Source organism: Theobroma cacao, chromosome 2 (genome assembly GCF_000208745.1).
Source record: "Theobroma cacao cultivar B97-61/B2 chromosome 2, Criollo_cocoa_genome_V2, whole genome shotgun sequence".
NCBI classification, from domain to species: Eukaryota; Viridiplantae; Streptophyta; class Magnoliopsida; order Malvales; family Malvaceae; genus Theobroma; species Theobroma cacao.
The window spans coordinates 37,395,557-37,410,604 of NC_030851.1; the positions used below are offsets into that span (position 1 = coordinate 37,395,557).

A 15,048-nucleotide genomic window follows, 5' to 3' on the forward strand; every position below is an offset into this window, starting at 1 on the left:
TTAATTATAATATTTTATTTTATATTAATATTATTATGATTAAAATATTAAAATTTTTTAATTTTTATTTATACTCATTAAAAATTTAATATATTAATAATTTAATAAATAAAACATTAATATTTTAAAATATTTATATTATAATATTTTAATCATATTAATATTAATAATGTTTAAATTATATATAAATATTAATATTTTAAATTTTACAAATAATTTTTCTTTTTTATTCTATTTTCTCTTTTTCTTTTTTCTTCTTCATAGGCCGGTCGTCGAAAAGGCGATCGATGTAATAAAACACTGATCTAGTGCACCATGTGGCCGGATCTGGCCATTACGGTGCCAAATCGACGCTTCCCCACGGTTGGATTTGGAAGTGGAGTGCTAGATCCAACCGTGGGATCTGGTCGGGAAGCACCAGATTCGATGCTTCCCGCGGCCAGATATGGTCGTTGAGTGCCGGATTTGGCTACTACGGTGCTAGATCGGTGCTTCTCCATGGCTGGATCTGGTCGTGGAGTGCTAGATCTAACTGTGGGATCTGGTCGGGAAGCACCAGATCTGGCCGTTGAGTGCCAGATCTAGCTGGATCTCCGTTTGAATTTTGTCTGACCATATTTGGACGTGGAATCGCAATCGCCGTCACTGTTGCCACCATCGTTGCCACCACCAACGTCATCTCCGGTGTTGAGTGCCATTTAGAGAAAGAATGAGAGAGGAAAGAACATGAGAAGAGAGAGAAAGAAAAAAGGAAAATGAGAAGAAAAAATTATTTTATATGGACCAAGTTGTAATTTTGTAAATCTAATAAGGGTATTTTAGTCATTAAACATTTCAAAGCTATTCCATGATTCACGGAATAGATAAGACTAGGGAGAGAGTCGGGAATACTTAAAGCAGACTTCTTTCCCATTTTAAAGAATACTGATTCCTGAAGAATTTCTATTCCTCATACAACTTTTAAACCAAATAAGGGTTTAGGAATTCATTGGGAATAAAGGGAGAATAGCGTGGCTATTCCCCATACCAAACATGCAGTTAATTCTTTTTTTATTCTTTTCAACTTATTATGACATTCAGTACTTCAGGTAAAAACTGACGTATCCCTTTTACTTGTTTACAACGCTTCCTCTCCCTATCGCAAGAACCCTTTTTACATTTTGGCAACTCTATTGGGAAGGAGTGATTTCTTTAGGTAAAAACTTACTAGAAAAAACTTTGTGTTACCGGAAGAGATGAACAGTTCCACTATCATTCTTGAATGTAGAAGGCTTGTATAGAATATTCCACAAGAAGACATAAGTAGGAGAATTACTGATTGAGAGCAATACGGTTTAGAACAACCTACTTCCCACTCATATATGACATTTCTATGACTTTGACTCTTTATTACTTTATAAATTGCAATTTGATTTTGAAAAAAAAATTCATATTCAACTACTAGCTTTATCGCTTATATTTTGGTTATAATTATATTATGCTATTAGACGCAAGCTTTATTACTCATTCTTTAACCATAATTCATCACTTTAACATCAACTGTAAGCTTTACAACTCATATTTTTGCTACAATGATATTTTTCTATTGGTCGCAAGCTTTATTGCTAATTTTTTGACCATAATTTATCATTCATACTTTAGTTGCTAGTTTTATCGCTTATAACTTGGCTATAACAATGTTATGTTATTGGTCGCAAGTTTTATCGCTCATTTCTTGACCCTAGCCTTTTACTCAAAAAGTGGTCGTAACTTTTATGCTTACTTATTTAAAAGATTAAATTAATCTCCTTTACGTCAGGTTAGAGTTAACCTCCTTAATGTAAGGTTAAGAGTTCTGCTTTGGCCGCATACAATAATGTGAAATGTAAATAAGTACGCAACAAACGTATAACATTATTATTATTATTATTATTGCAAAAAGAAAAAAAAAGATACGATATACCAATAGCAAAGTACTAGCTCAAATGAGCTTTCAAAAAACTAAACAATTACATATTCCATAGAGAAAAACTACTATTGGTAAAAACATCTAATTGTTCTTGCACTTCAGCTTCACACTTTCTCAGTGAGGCTATCTTCGTTGCAATGTCTTTTAACTTTTTTTTCCAAGGAAGATTTGTTAAGAAAAGTTTTGGCTTTAGATTTACAATCATTGAGGCATTCAAGTTTGAATCCAATGTTATTGGTGTTGTTAAAATCTTGTAACATCAATTGCAATTTCTCTAGTGAAGTATTCATTAATGAAGCAAGAGAAATCATTAAAGCTCTACCCAACATCTCCATCATTAAACAAATAACATTTACCTTCTTCAAAAAGAAGGTACTTCAAAATTCCCTTTCTATATTGAAAATATGCTTTGAGTATTCCATGTACTCTAATGAAATTTGAAAACCATGGAAGTGGACTTTCCTACCACTCTGTTCAGTACATGTTGCTTGAGTGCTGGAAGCACTATTGGCATTTCTGTGTTCTAGAATTAGGGAAGAAGAAGTATGAGGATTAATTGAAATAGCTCTGGCATCATTAGTAACAACTCCAGCATCATGAACAACTCAGCATTCGGAGTAATTCCAGCATCAACTCCAACATTATGAATAACCTCAACATTTGTAGTAGTTTCAAGGACAACCTCAATAGTAGGAATAACTTCAATGTTGGGAACAACCTTAGTATCAAGAACAACATCATCTTGAGTAGCTTATGGTGCAAGAATCTTAGTTTCAAAAAAAAAAAAATGAAACAACATCAACTAAAGTAACATTTTAATATTGTTTCTACCTAGATTATATTGGAACTCTGAATGTGAGAGGGGAATAAAGCATCCAGATCAACGAAAACATCACAAGGGACTATCAATACATTTAGTATTCTAAAAGAAGTAGCAACACCCTCAACTTCAACTTCAGCGACATCAACAAACTTGTCATTTGTTTCATCATTACATTCAGAGTCACATAACTCTTCCTCAATCTTAGCTTCAAAAGTCTCTTCCTCTTCGACCGAGTTAAGTTTTACTCTTGTAGTTGTTTCTCTCTAAAAAAATAATAATAAGGAAATGAATTTTTTTAAAAAAAAAGTAAAAGAAGAAAAAGAACTAAAGGATGAACTTACTTTTCGATGCGCATGTTTTGTTCGATGAGTAAAAGCATGAGGAGCATCATCTTCTTCTTTATTTACATTTTTCTTCTTTTGAAAAAAATCAAGCGTAAGGATACATTGGTGTTGCTTACAAGAGTGTTGTAAAGACAAGTTTTAGGATTAACTAAAGGCACAATTAAAAATCTCCATTCTTCAAGACACTTCTTTCAATAAGCAAACCATCCAAAAATGTGGATTACTAACTTTATCAAAGGTTGGGACAATACAACTTTTAAGTTTATCTAAACGGAGTTGAAGCCTTATTATGAAAAATGAAGAAACATAAGAAGATAAATTGATAGATAAAGAAGAGTCAGGTTGAGCTGGTTGGTTAAACCTAAATTGGCGTGCCACTTTGTAAGGAGAATATACCTCGATAGAAAGAAAATCTCTATCTCCCCCTAAACTGAAACTTTCAATCATAGAAGACAATTAGGAATTATGAACCCATACACAAAAGTTAATACCTTGTGAACTCATTTTTCCAAGCAATAGAGGGTGGCGGTCATAATAAATTCTAAGATCACTGAATCCATTTTTAGGTTACACATAAGATCTGTGATTGAATTTTGTTGTCACATCTATCATTTCAAGAATTTTACCTCTTGAGATCTGATCATGCTATCCCTAAGCTCTATAGTTGTTCTTAGATGAAGGGTTATTCATAGACAAAGATGTAAAAGGATATGGATTAGGCATATGAGCGCAAATACCAAACCTTTCCTATAGGCACATCTGAATGAATGAAGTATCCAAATAAGTCAAAATTTTGTAACGCCTAGCTGACTCAATAATTTTGAGTTGGTACAAGTCTAGCCTCTTATATAGAAATTCTAAATATAGTGGAGTAAGAGGAAAACATATTCCCTTAATAATTTTTATTGTTAAAAGAATAATTGTTGAAGAGATAACATCATTTAGACACCCTGGAAGTATGTGTCATGCCAATCAAAGGATTATTAAAGCCACTAGCTCATGCTCATGGTCTGGGTACTCAAGAGGGTCAATCTCAACTCCCTTAACATTGAACTTTTTACAAAATACCCCTACCAAATTGGAGAACTGTGCAATCTTTGAAGTTTTACTTAGACTCTTAGTGGATCAAGGAAAAAGTCTCGAATACATATCTTTTCTTTAAACAACTTGATAGAGTGAAAATCGTGCTTCCCCATACAAGGAAGTTCCAAGAGAATACACACATCTTCTAGAGTGAAGGTAAATTCCCCTCATGTTGTAATCATAGTATGAGAAAAAGTGTTTCATCTTGCAAGAATAGCACGCCATACATCCATTCTTTTCTTTCTTCGAATATTGAGCTTAGAAGTGACATATAGTATCACATATTTCAGCAATTGAGATAAGTTAAACATAAGTAGGATTCTTCAACACATATTTTACCTACTTATCCTAACCATAAATAAATTAAGAATTGAAGCCTAGCTTAGTAGCAAAAAGTGGAAACTCCCCTACTCAAACTTGAACTTCATAATTGATGATTTTGGGATATTAATTCTTTTATAAGGAGGTGCTCCCGAGTATAGACGATTTTAATCATATCCAACAGGTTCAAAAAGATATTTGTCAACTTGTCTGGCATGGACTTCTTCCCAAAAACGATTTTCTCCTTGTTCTCTAATAATTTCATCTTCCTAGTTTTCAAGAACAATAGGAACTTCATAAGTCTTTCCTACTTTAATCTTTTTGGGAGGAACTACTTTGGAAATAATGTTCTTCCTTTTATGTGTAGTGGTCTTTTTCCTTGTTGTAGTCCTTCCAGGTTCACCATAATGAATTTTTGGAGGGAAACATGTCTTAGGCATAGAGGAATATAGAAAAAAAAAAATCTACAAACGTGATTATAGAAAAAGAGATAAGTATACATATGCAATAAGTTTTCATTTATTTATTTATAAAACGTGAAAAAAATAACAAAAACTTATCAAAATTATAGATTTTTTATTATTAATAATATATATAATAAGAGAGTTATATATATGTAATATAATATATATAATAAATAAATAAAATTATAAAAATTATAAAAATAGCTCTCGACTTGTACCGCGAGCTTCACTTTAAAAGGCTTGCGGCATCCAATGAACAAGTTTCACTTAAAATAGCTCTTCAAAACAAACTTCAATCTCTTATACATATATATATATATGTTACACACACACACACACACACATAACTTATGCTATGAGCAAATAAAAAGCTAAAGACAAAATAGTTTATCAAAATAGCTATTTCCAATTTCAAGAAGAGTAAAAGGACAAAATAAGGTTCAGATATCAATAGTGAGTACACTAAAGACAAAATAAAAAGAGAGCATGGAATTCATGCATTACGCTTCAAAGAAAATATATATAATTATTTTTTCTTCTTTTTGTTGTCTTTTTTTTGTAAAATCAAACAATTTGTTTATCTGCTTGAATTTATAATTCTCTTTTAATAAAAAAGCTTCATCTCATGCATGAAAAATTTCTTTTTTTCATATTTCAAGAAAAAAAAATTTCATGCAGGGGGCAACAAGCAAGAAAAAAAAATACAAATAAGAAATACAAAAAAAAAAAACAACAAGAAGAAAAAAAACTTGCTAAAAAAATTTGCAAAAGAACTGACTTTACTTTAAATTTTATTTTGCTTTACTTTGAATCTGAATGAAGAAAATAGTTCATAGTAGCTCTGTATTTATAAAGCACAAAGAATCAAGATTTTTATGAAAAGATTAAATTTCTTTTTACGATTTGTATCTTGAAAATCTTATTTTATATGAAAATATATATTATTACATAATCAATCAAATATTACACAAGATATTTGCATCACACCTTACACAGTAACATGTTATTACCTAAGGCATTATTGCTTAAGATGTTACTCTCTAAAAACAATACTGCTCGAGGTGTTATTGCTCAAGAAGTTACAATACAAAACAAAACTTTTTCCTATATTAATGCATAAGAATTATTTTTAAGAAAGAATTTTTATGTAGGGGGCAAAATGTAAATATTTGATTTTGGTTAATACTTATTCTTTAAAGAATTGTTTTACAACGTAATGTTGTACAGAGAATAATAAGAACAATTAAAATAAGTAAAGCACTACTTTGAGTAAAACAATTAGAATAAGTAGAGCACTATTCTATGTAGAATAACTGATACAAGTATAACAACTACCTTGTATAGAATAACCACTTCACATGGATGATAGTGAAAGAAATTCGGAATAAATGGTAAAGTTCATGGATTACTTTCATCTTGGGATGTTCTGAAGAGTTTAGGTTGGTAGCTCAGATGTGGAGGTAGTTAAGGGTCTTTCTATTAACTTTTTCTTGAAGTACAAGTGTTTTCCCTTTTTACCTTGTTCTCGTGTACCTATTCACTTACAGCTTCTTCTTTTGTACCTGTTTACGTACAGCTTATTCTCTTATACATGTTCACATGTACCTTTTCTCTGTTACCTTTAACTTGAGAATAAGTCTTATTACAACTAATTGCTTCATTAGTCACATAATGAGTTTCTAACTGTTGCTCGACATTAACTCTCAGTAATGGTTATCCAACATTAAAGCTCTTTTTAATAATTTCATTCATTACGTGCATTAAAGCCTTTTTTTTGTAACCGCCACTTTTGGCACAATATATACAATTTTCACAATTCATTCGAGACTTCCTTTTCCTTCCACAACTAACACATTCTTCTACAGAGCTTCTTTCTCTAATTCTCTTCTACTCCTTAATTCTTCTTTTATTCTCTTCCACTTGCCATGACACTTAGTATTTCAGAAATTGCTTCAATCTTCTTCTCTCTAGCCTTTAACGCATCCATTTACTTATTTGCAACGCTTTCTCTTCTTATTACAAGAACCCCTTTACACCCACTAAACAGTGGAAGTCTGTTTCGATATTCTCCCAACAATAAGGGTAGATCAACTCTACATTCACTATTCTTTGGTGCAATGCCACATGGGCTGGCAGGACATCATTCAATCCAAGTTATTGTTTGAGCTGTTACCCTCCAACGCCAAATAGGAAGATGATATCAGTTTGTAACCAGATTTGACAATGTCCACCCCAAACTCATTATCAACCCAAATCTGTGGATCACTAGGTCTTTTTCTGCTCAATGATATCGAAAAAATTAAGTTGCATTCATAAAGAGGAAATAAATTCTAATTCTATCTTCATCCCACCTCATTGCAGCATTGTCTATCAAATCAGAGACCTTCATCGAGTCATCTACAAGTTGATTGAATGCCATTGCTTTTCGTAGGATATCTAACATTCACTGCTTATCTGTATATATTCTCCATTTCCAACATGCCACCTATGGTCCTTTTTTAGAACATGTTGACTCTCCCTAATACTTCTCCATTATTTGGATAGATATCAAATACAAATAAAATGAATCTGAGACTGATAAATAGATGTTAATTTCTATTTTTAGGCAACAAATAATATAATAATTTCTATTTGAGATTGATAGTTAAACTATTGCAAAATTTTGGATTTATTAAATCCTTCGATTTCATTTACCCATTATAACTGCATTGAGTTAGGGATGGCTACGTTTAAAATAACTTTAGTGGTAATGATAGAAAATTAACTTTTCAACAAATGTGAATAATATTTATAATTATGAGATATTATTATGGTATTCCTTGTAAATTTACTGATTAATTATAAATTATCTCTTTTAGTTAATCAAATAATTTTGATTGGAACTCATTAATTAAACTTTCGTACCAATCTGCCATCTCATTAAGTAAGATTAAAAGATCCCACATCCAGATGCATTTCACAACTCTAAATTGTTTTTGTTAAAAGTTTTAATATTTTAGTTTCCATTTTATTGTGTTTATTTTATGCATTTTAAAAACAAATTTGAATACAAAATATATATTATCTTAATATTAACCCTTCTTGACTGATATTTTGATTCTAAAAATGTGTACATAATTAAGATGTAAAGCATATTCGAATCCAATTATTATTTCGTTTTAAGTGAAATCATATAATTTAATAATTACAAACTTTTATCTTCTAAATTCTTAATTTTTATAATTATGTCTCAGTTGAGGGCTTATTTCAGATGGTTCAATTAATTCAACAAGTGATGACATTGCTCTCTCTATCTTTAGTCTTGTCAAATTATATATTGTCACTTGGGCCAAGAAAGGATTACAAATATATTGTTTAAAAAGAGTATATGTTTTATAATTATTATATTACAATTAATTAATTATAATTATGAATTGTACAATATCATCTAAGTATTACATGAAACTCACATTTATAAATAGTAGACTCTTACATAATTTTTCAAATGAAACGCTTTGACAAATGTTAGATTAAAATTAATTTTATTTTGTGTGTAATTATGATAGAAAATCAAAGCTTTTACTTAAAAAAATATGTAATTATATCATTATAATTCTTTAACAAATGTTTTATAATATATGTCGCGAAGGAGACATTTAAATGATTAGAATTTGAAATTCTAACTTGAAAGTTTGAGATTTTAATTTGAAATTATAAGAGTGGAATTTATAAAATAAGAATGATTTACCTTGTTTAATATATATAATCCAAGATCCGATGGGTAAGTCATGGCATAAATTTCAAATGCATAATAAAGTTATATATATATATATATATATATATTCTTAGATGAATACCTCATTATAATTTAATTATTTAAAATTGATATGTTTCAAATAAATAAAATTATTTAAATAATTTAATTGTGTTATCTGATTTATAAAATTATATTTTTGGTAAAGGGATAAAATTTATATAGATTAAACCTATTTATTTTATTTAATATTTTCAAAAACTTGGGTAAGGTTATTGACATCTTGTAAAGTGTCCTTTATTAGTTTATTATTACCATTTATATGTGCGTATATAGTTAATTAGTCTTGCACAATAAGCATAGAACTTTATCAGCTGCTCGAGGATCAATGAATATTAATTTCTTATTGAAGATTTATTCCTTGATTTACACTTTTCTTTCCAACTTTTTCCTTTTCACATGTTGTTTATATTTAATTAAATTATTTATTCATTTCAATTAAAAACATTTTAAGAAAAAATAAAGAAATAAAAATACGGGTTATATTACACATTTCATATCTTAATAGTAAATATGTTAAATTTATAAAACTTATAATTGACATAATAATAAAAAAGGACTTATGCAATAGTTTGTTTTTGGTTTTTTTTGTTAATAACAAGAAATGATAAAATGTCGAATTATTCAAATATTCATGAATTTATTTCTTATAATATTGATTTTTTTTATGAATAATCGAATAATCTTATTTAAGCATTAAATCTTGAATAATAATGTATTAAGGATTTATTTTTACTTTGGTTTTTCTTTTCTGCCAATTTGCATTTGGATAAATATTTAAAAAAAAAAGTCCCGAAAATCTCGTTGACATATAAAACAAAAATGGGAAATTGTTTTTTATTTTTAAATGGTAGCAGTATTCGGAATAATAAAGGAAAAAAAAAAGGGAAAAGATTAGAACTTGGTTATTATTCATTTAGTTATCTTGGTTACTCCATACATCCACCTCTCTATTTCCTTCATCCATTTTTCCACACTCCAGAATTTCACACTTCCCTCTCCCTTTCTCTCTTCCTCCACCCAAAAATGAAAAACCTCGGCAATTGTCCGACGTTTCTAATCCTCGGAGTTTTATTCCTCTGTTGTCTTTCCCATGTTAGATCCGACGCCTCCGACCACCGTTACAAAGACGGTGATCCTGTCCCGCTCTACGCCAATAAGGTCGGCCCGTTCCACAACCCCAGGTAATTCTATAATTTCCCCTCTTTTTTTTTTTACTAGATCTGAATTTAGATCTGAGTTACTCATTATCCGGATCCCGAGTCAGTGCCTTTGTTTCCATTTAAGGAGTCCGCGTTTGGAACATTAAAATTAAAACCTCATTACGTTTAACACGTTGATTGGATTAGTCTTTAAATTAACATGTTTTTAATGTTGTTTGTTTGATTCCAGTGAAACCTATCGCTACTTTGATCTGCCCTTCTGTTCTCCAGGTTCTTTTTATTTCTATTTTTACAAATTCAGATCTTGAATAATTTAATTTAGATTTAATTAAATTTTGTCTATTTTTGGATGGAATTTAGATCATTTAAAGGAGAAGAAAGAAGCGTTAGGTGAGGTCTTGAATGGTGATAGACTCGTAAACGCGCCTTATAAACTTAACTTTAGAGAGGAAAGAGATTCTTATGTTGTTTGTAAGACGAAGCTTTCAAAAGATGAGGTTGCCATTTTCCGTAAGGCGGTTGACAAGGATTATTATTTCCAAATGTACTATGATGATTTACCTATCTGGGGTTTTATTGGAAAAGTTGATAAGGAGGGAAAAGCTGATCCGAGCGAGTACAAGTATTTCCTTTACAAGCATATCCAGTTCGATATACTTTATAACAAGGATCGCGTAATTGAGATCAGTGCTAGGATGGATCCTCATTCGCTTGTGGACTTGACTGAGGATAAGGAAGTTGATGCTGAGTTTATGTATACTGTGAAATGGAAGGAGACTGAGACTCCTTTCGAGAAGAGGATGGACAAGTACTCCATGTCTTCTTCTTTGCCACATCATTTGGAGATTCATTGGTTTTCTATCATCAACTCTTGTGTGACGGTGCTCCTTTTAACGGGTTTCCTTGCAACGATTCTCATGCGGGTCTTGAAGAATGATTTCATTAAGTGAGATCTATTAGATGTATTTGTATATATTTCTCATGTTTTTATTTATTTCCTTTGTGGTTGTTGGTTTCTATAAATGTTTGGTTTGTTATGAAAGGTATGGTCAAGATGAAGAAGCAGCTGATGACCAAGAAGAGACTGGATGGAAGTATATTCATGGAGATGTATTCCGATTCCCAAAGTTCAAATCTTTGTTTGCTGCTGCTCTTGGATCTGGAACACAGCTGTTCACTTTGTAAGAATCCCACTTATTCTGTATTTATGTTTCTTTTAGATTTCTGAAACTACAGTTATTACATTGTGATCTATATGTCAATTATTGATGTTCCTCTCTCTAATTTCTCCTGGACCTTTGTTTGTCTATCAGAACGGTTTTCATTTTTATGCTTGCATTGGTTGGTGTCTTCTATCCGTACAATCGCGGTGCTCTGTTTACTGCCCTAGTGGTCATATATGCACTTACATCAGGGATTGCAGGATATACAGCTACTTCTTTCTACTGTCAGCTTGAAGGAAAGAACTGGGTATGTGTAGATGGATTTTATCTGCTAGTATGAAATGCAAATGTGATGCTTCTAAAAGTTAGGCCTCTAAGTGGACCAATGTTTTTCTGTGATTTCTTGATTTGACAGGTTAGGAATCTGTTATTGACTGGCTGCCTTTTCTGTGGACCCTTATTTCTCACATTCTGCTTCCTTAACACGGTTGCTATTGCATACAGCGCAACTGCTGCACTGCCTTTTGGAACTATTGTAGTAATAGTCCTCATATGGACACTAGTGACATCTCCCTTGCTTGTTCTGGGTGGTATTGCTGGAAAAAATAGCAAGGCTGAGTTCCAAGCTCCCTGCCGCACCACAAAGTATCCTCGAGAGATTCCACCATTGCCTTGGTACAGGAGTGCGATTCCTCAGATGGCAATGGCTGGATTTCTTCCATTTAGTGCTATTTACATTGAGCTTTACTACATATTTGCCAGTGTCTGGGGCCACAGGATCTATACCATATACAGCATCTTGTTTATTGTCTTCATCATCCTGCTGATTGTCACTGCTTTTATAACTGTGGCTTTGACATATTTCCAACTTGCAGCCGAAGATCATGAATGGTGGTGGAGGTACATAAGTTCTCTAATTATGCATTCATTTCTCCATTGCCTTTTGCCTTGCACTTTTGACATATTTTAAAATCTGGAATTTCATACTATATTTCACTTCTCCCCTGCTGCTCTCTTAGTTTATGGTACATGACAAGTAAATTTTCATGCCTTTAGATGAATATTGTATGTAATTCAAGAACTGTAAAAAAAAATTGGCTACAAATGGCGAGTTTATGTTTTGTATAAAGGACAATTGGATGCCTATTAGCAATTTCCTGAGGGTTTCTCAGCTCGTGTTTGCATTTTCTTTGGCTGTGTTTCTTGATAATTTTTTTTGGAGAAGTATATTATTCTGTTTTCATGGTGATCTGTTGGTTAGAGAATGGCAAAGGGCTAGCTTTCTATTTTGTCATGCATAATGTTGGTGGACATGGATTGCTACAATCCTTGAAAAGAAGCGAAATATTTTGGTTTAAAAGTACAACCCCCAACCCCCGTGTACTGCTGCCTTGGTAAATGAATAAAAAGAATGAAGAACAGTAAATTCCCTAATTCTGTTTTAGGTTTTTATGGTACTGGATAATCTGCAGGTTAGTTTATTAGGAAAAAAAAAAAAAAAAAGAAGCATAGCTTATAGCTTAAAGCTCATTTGCTTCACATTTTTAGGACTTTTCTTATTTCTCTTTTTTGGGTATCTCTCATTTTCTTCTCCATAGTGGCTGCACTTCCCCCGTTTCAAGGTCATTTGTCCAAATGCCTACCCTTTATTTTGCAGGATTTGACTATCTGGCTATTCATGCTTTGTTTTCTTCATTTTTCAACTTATATTATCTTCTTGTATACTCTCCATCCCTTCAGCATTGCCTTATTTAATCATCAGAAGGCACTATCAGCAGATTAGTAGAGTTTAGTTTTGGATTACATTATAATCACTTTACAAACCCCACAGCAAAATACAATTATCTGTTGGATGAAAGCAAAACTATAAACAGCAACACAAAACCAGGAATCTTGAATGTGAGAATCTTCTAATTAATCTACTTAATTTTGGTTGGCAAACTTGATTCCCTTCTCAATAGATGCTTTGAGCTCTGGCTTGAGTTTCTCAAGACCCTGTTTCTCAAATTCAGAAAGTAGACCAAGTCCATAGACTTTCTCAACACCATTCTTTCCCAGCTTTACCTGCAGTTTTGAAACGCAAAATTGAGCTTAGATAAACAAGCCAAAAGCGTCATCCACCCAGATAAATAAAACTAAACAAATATATACAAACAAGGTTAGCAATTAGGCATCCCACTGCAGTTAATTAATTGCTATATGACATGGATTTCTGCATAAGTCCCCTTACAAGAGTTCTAATCTATAGTTTAACACAATAATGCACAACCTACTAATCCCAGCTATCCAATGATTTAACACATCAGATTCGAACATCTCAACAACCTTTACTGAAATCAGCAACTTAACTTTTGCAAAAATACAGTAGTCTAAAGTCATTTGGTCTCAGTAATTGGCATTATTTTTTCCACCTACTAGGTAGTTAATTATCAAAGATAACAGAAGCTATGGTACAATTAGATTCAATAATGATGTGTTGATCTTGAAACTTTTAGAAATAATCAATTGTCCATGAATTAGAGTTTACAGCTCTAACAAATAAATGAATACTAAACTTATAAACTAAAATGGATTTTCTTGCTATCTAATTTTAAACTATCAAGGATTCAAGATCATAAGTTCAACTGCATTGGCCAAGATAAACATTGCAACCAAAAGAAAGTAGCAGTTCATGAGATGCCATAGAGATTGATAGTTATCTGACATCGTAAACATGCTCATATTTAGATGAAATCTATTTGAATATAATTGCCTTACACTTTGACGATATAAAAGATAATTTATATGTCAGGAACTCACTCACGGCCATTAAATTATCTTTATGAGTCACGCTTGTCTTTACCAAACAAAAGATAACAAAACAAACACCATAAAAGTTCCAATAACTTTTATCTAGTCACCTGGGAGGCAAAGAAAGGTAATTCTGTGACACTCGATTGCACAAAAGAACACTCGACAATGTCTGGGACTCCATTAAGCCCCTTTATGCAAGCATCAGCGAAAACAGCTCCAGCATAGCTGCAGCAGATATCATCAATTAGTTTTCAACAGCATATATATTCAATTCAAATTTCTTGGAAAGTTTCAGTACCAAAAAGATAAAAATGGTTTTAGTCCCCAACCCCTATTCTGCTAGTTTCTGGAGATTAAAGGATCATGAGTAAACCAGAACCTTCAAGAGCTCATGCAGCTAAAATATATGGTGGAAGGGAAGCATTCTGCTACTTAAGTACAAGTGCTAGAACAGGGTAAGATTATCTTTTATATGCACCTGGATCTAACACAAGCAATGACTTCAGGCCATGGCAATCTCTCACCTCAACGTATAATACTAACTCCCCAAAAATGGCACAAGTTATTTACTAACTCCCAGCAGTCGTTTATTCTTCCAGGAATAATCACTAAAGGGGTAAAGTGATAGTAGACAATTGACTACCAGTGAAAAAATCATCACAAAAAGACTGCTGTAATTACTTACGCCATTGATAGTGTTGCAGATCCCTTTCCAGCTTTTGCTTCAACAACTTCTGTTCCTCCATCCTGTGTTCTCTTAGTAAGAGCTTCTATGTCATCATCAGGCAAGTTGGCTTTTGGTGTGGCCTATTCATTCGTATATAAACAATAAAATTGATAAACTTAAACAACCGCAATTAAATTTGAAGAACAAAAAATCCAATTTGAAAAATAGAAAACCCAAGTACAAACAAGACACACACCACATATGGAAAAAGGGAGAGACCTGAGAAAAGAGTGGGAGGATAGTGATGCCAGCATGGCCACCAATTACCGGCACATCAACATCTGCATATGCAAAAAACAAGGCTAATAGCAGGAGTCATTTTTTCCAGAATACTATAAATTTTCTATTTGATCTTGCATTTTATTGGCAACATAATAAAGTATAAATAAGGGATCCACAAAGAACGCAAAGCAAGAAGATAAACAA

At 32.0% G+C, this 15,048-nt stretch overlaps 3 protein-coding genes across 3 annotated transcripts in view; 1 reads left to right on the forward strand and 2 right to left on the reverse strand.

Annotated features, from left to right (window-relative positions):
- Positions 1–698, reverse strand: part of LOC18609964 (sodium/hydrogen exchanger 8) — a 29,562-nt gene extending 28,864 nt beyond the window's left edge. Inside the window, exons 1-2 of the mRNA XM_018115005.1 lie at positions 614–698; positions 315–541 (exon numbers count right to left, since the gene is read on the reverse strand). Of these exons, the coding sequence (XP_017970494.1) occupies positions 315–541; positions 614–698 (312 nt within the window). The remainder of the gene's footprint in view (positions 1–314; positions 542–613) is intronic.
- Positions 9,665–12,588, forward strand: LOC18609965 (transmembrane 9 superfamily member 3). The gene is made up of 6 exons (XM_018116163.1): positions 9,665–9,960; positions 10,169–10,209; positions 10,300–10,885; positions 10,983–11,120; positions 11,253–11,409; positions 11,518–12,588. The coding sequence occupies exons 1-6, from the start codon at positions 9,803–9,805 to the stop codon at positions 12,070–12,072; spliced, it is 1,635 nt and encodes a 544-aa protein (XP_017971652.1). The 5' UTR covers positions 9,665–9,802; the 3' UTR covers positions 12,073–12,588.
- Positions 12,872–14,937, reverse strand: LOC108660726 (malate dehydrogenase, mitochondrial-like; the record flags this gene model as incomplete). The annotated part of the gene is made up of 4 exons (XM_018115006.1): positions 12,872–13,166; positions 14,003–14,120; positions 14,581–14,702; positions 14,842–14,937. Coding segments are annotated over 4 exons (477 nt in total), but the record flags the coding sequence as incomplete, so codon positions are not given.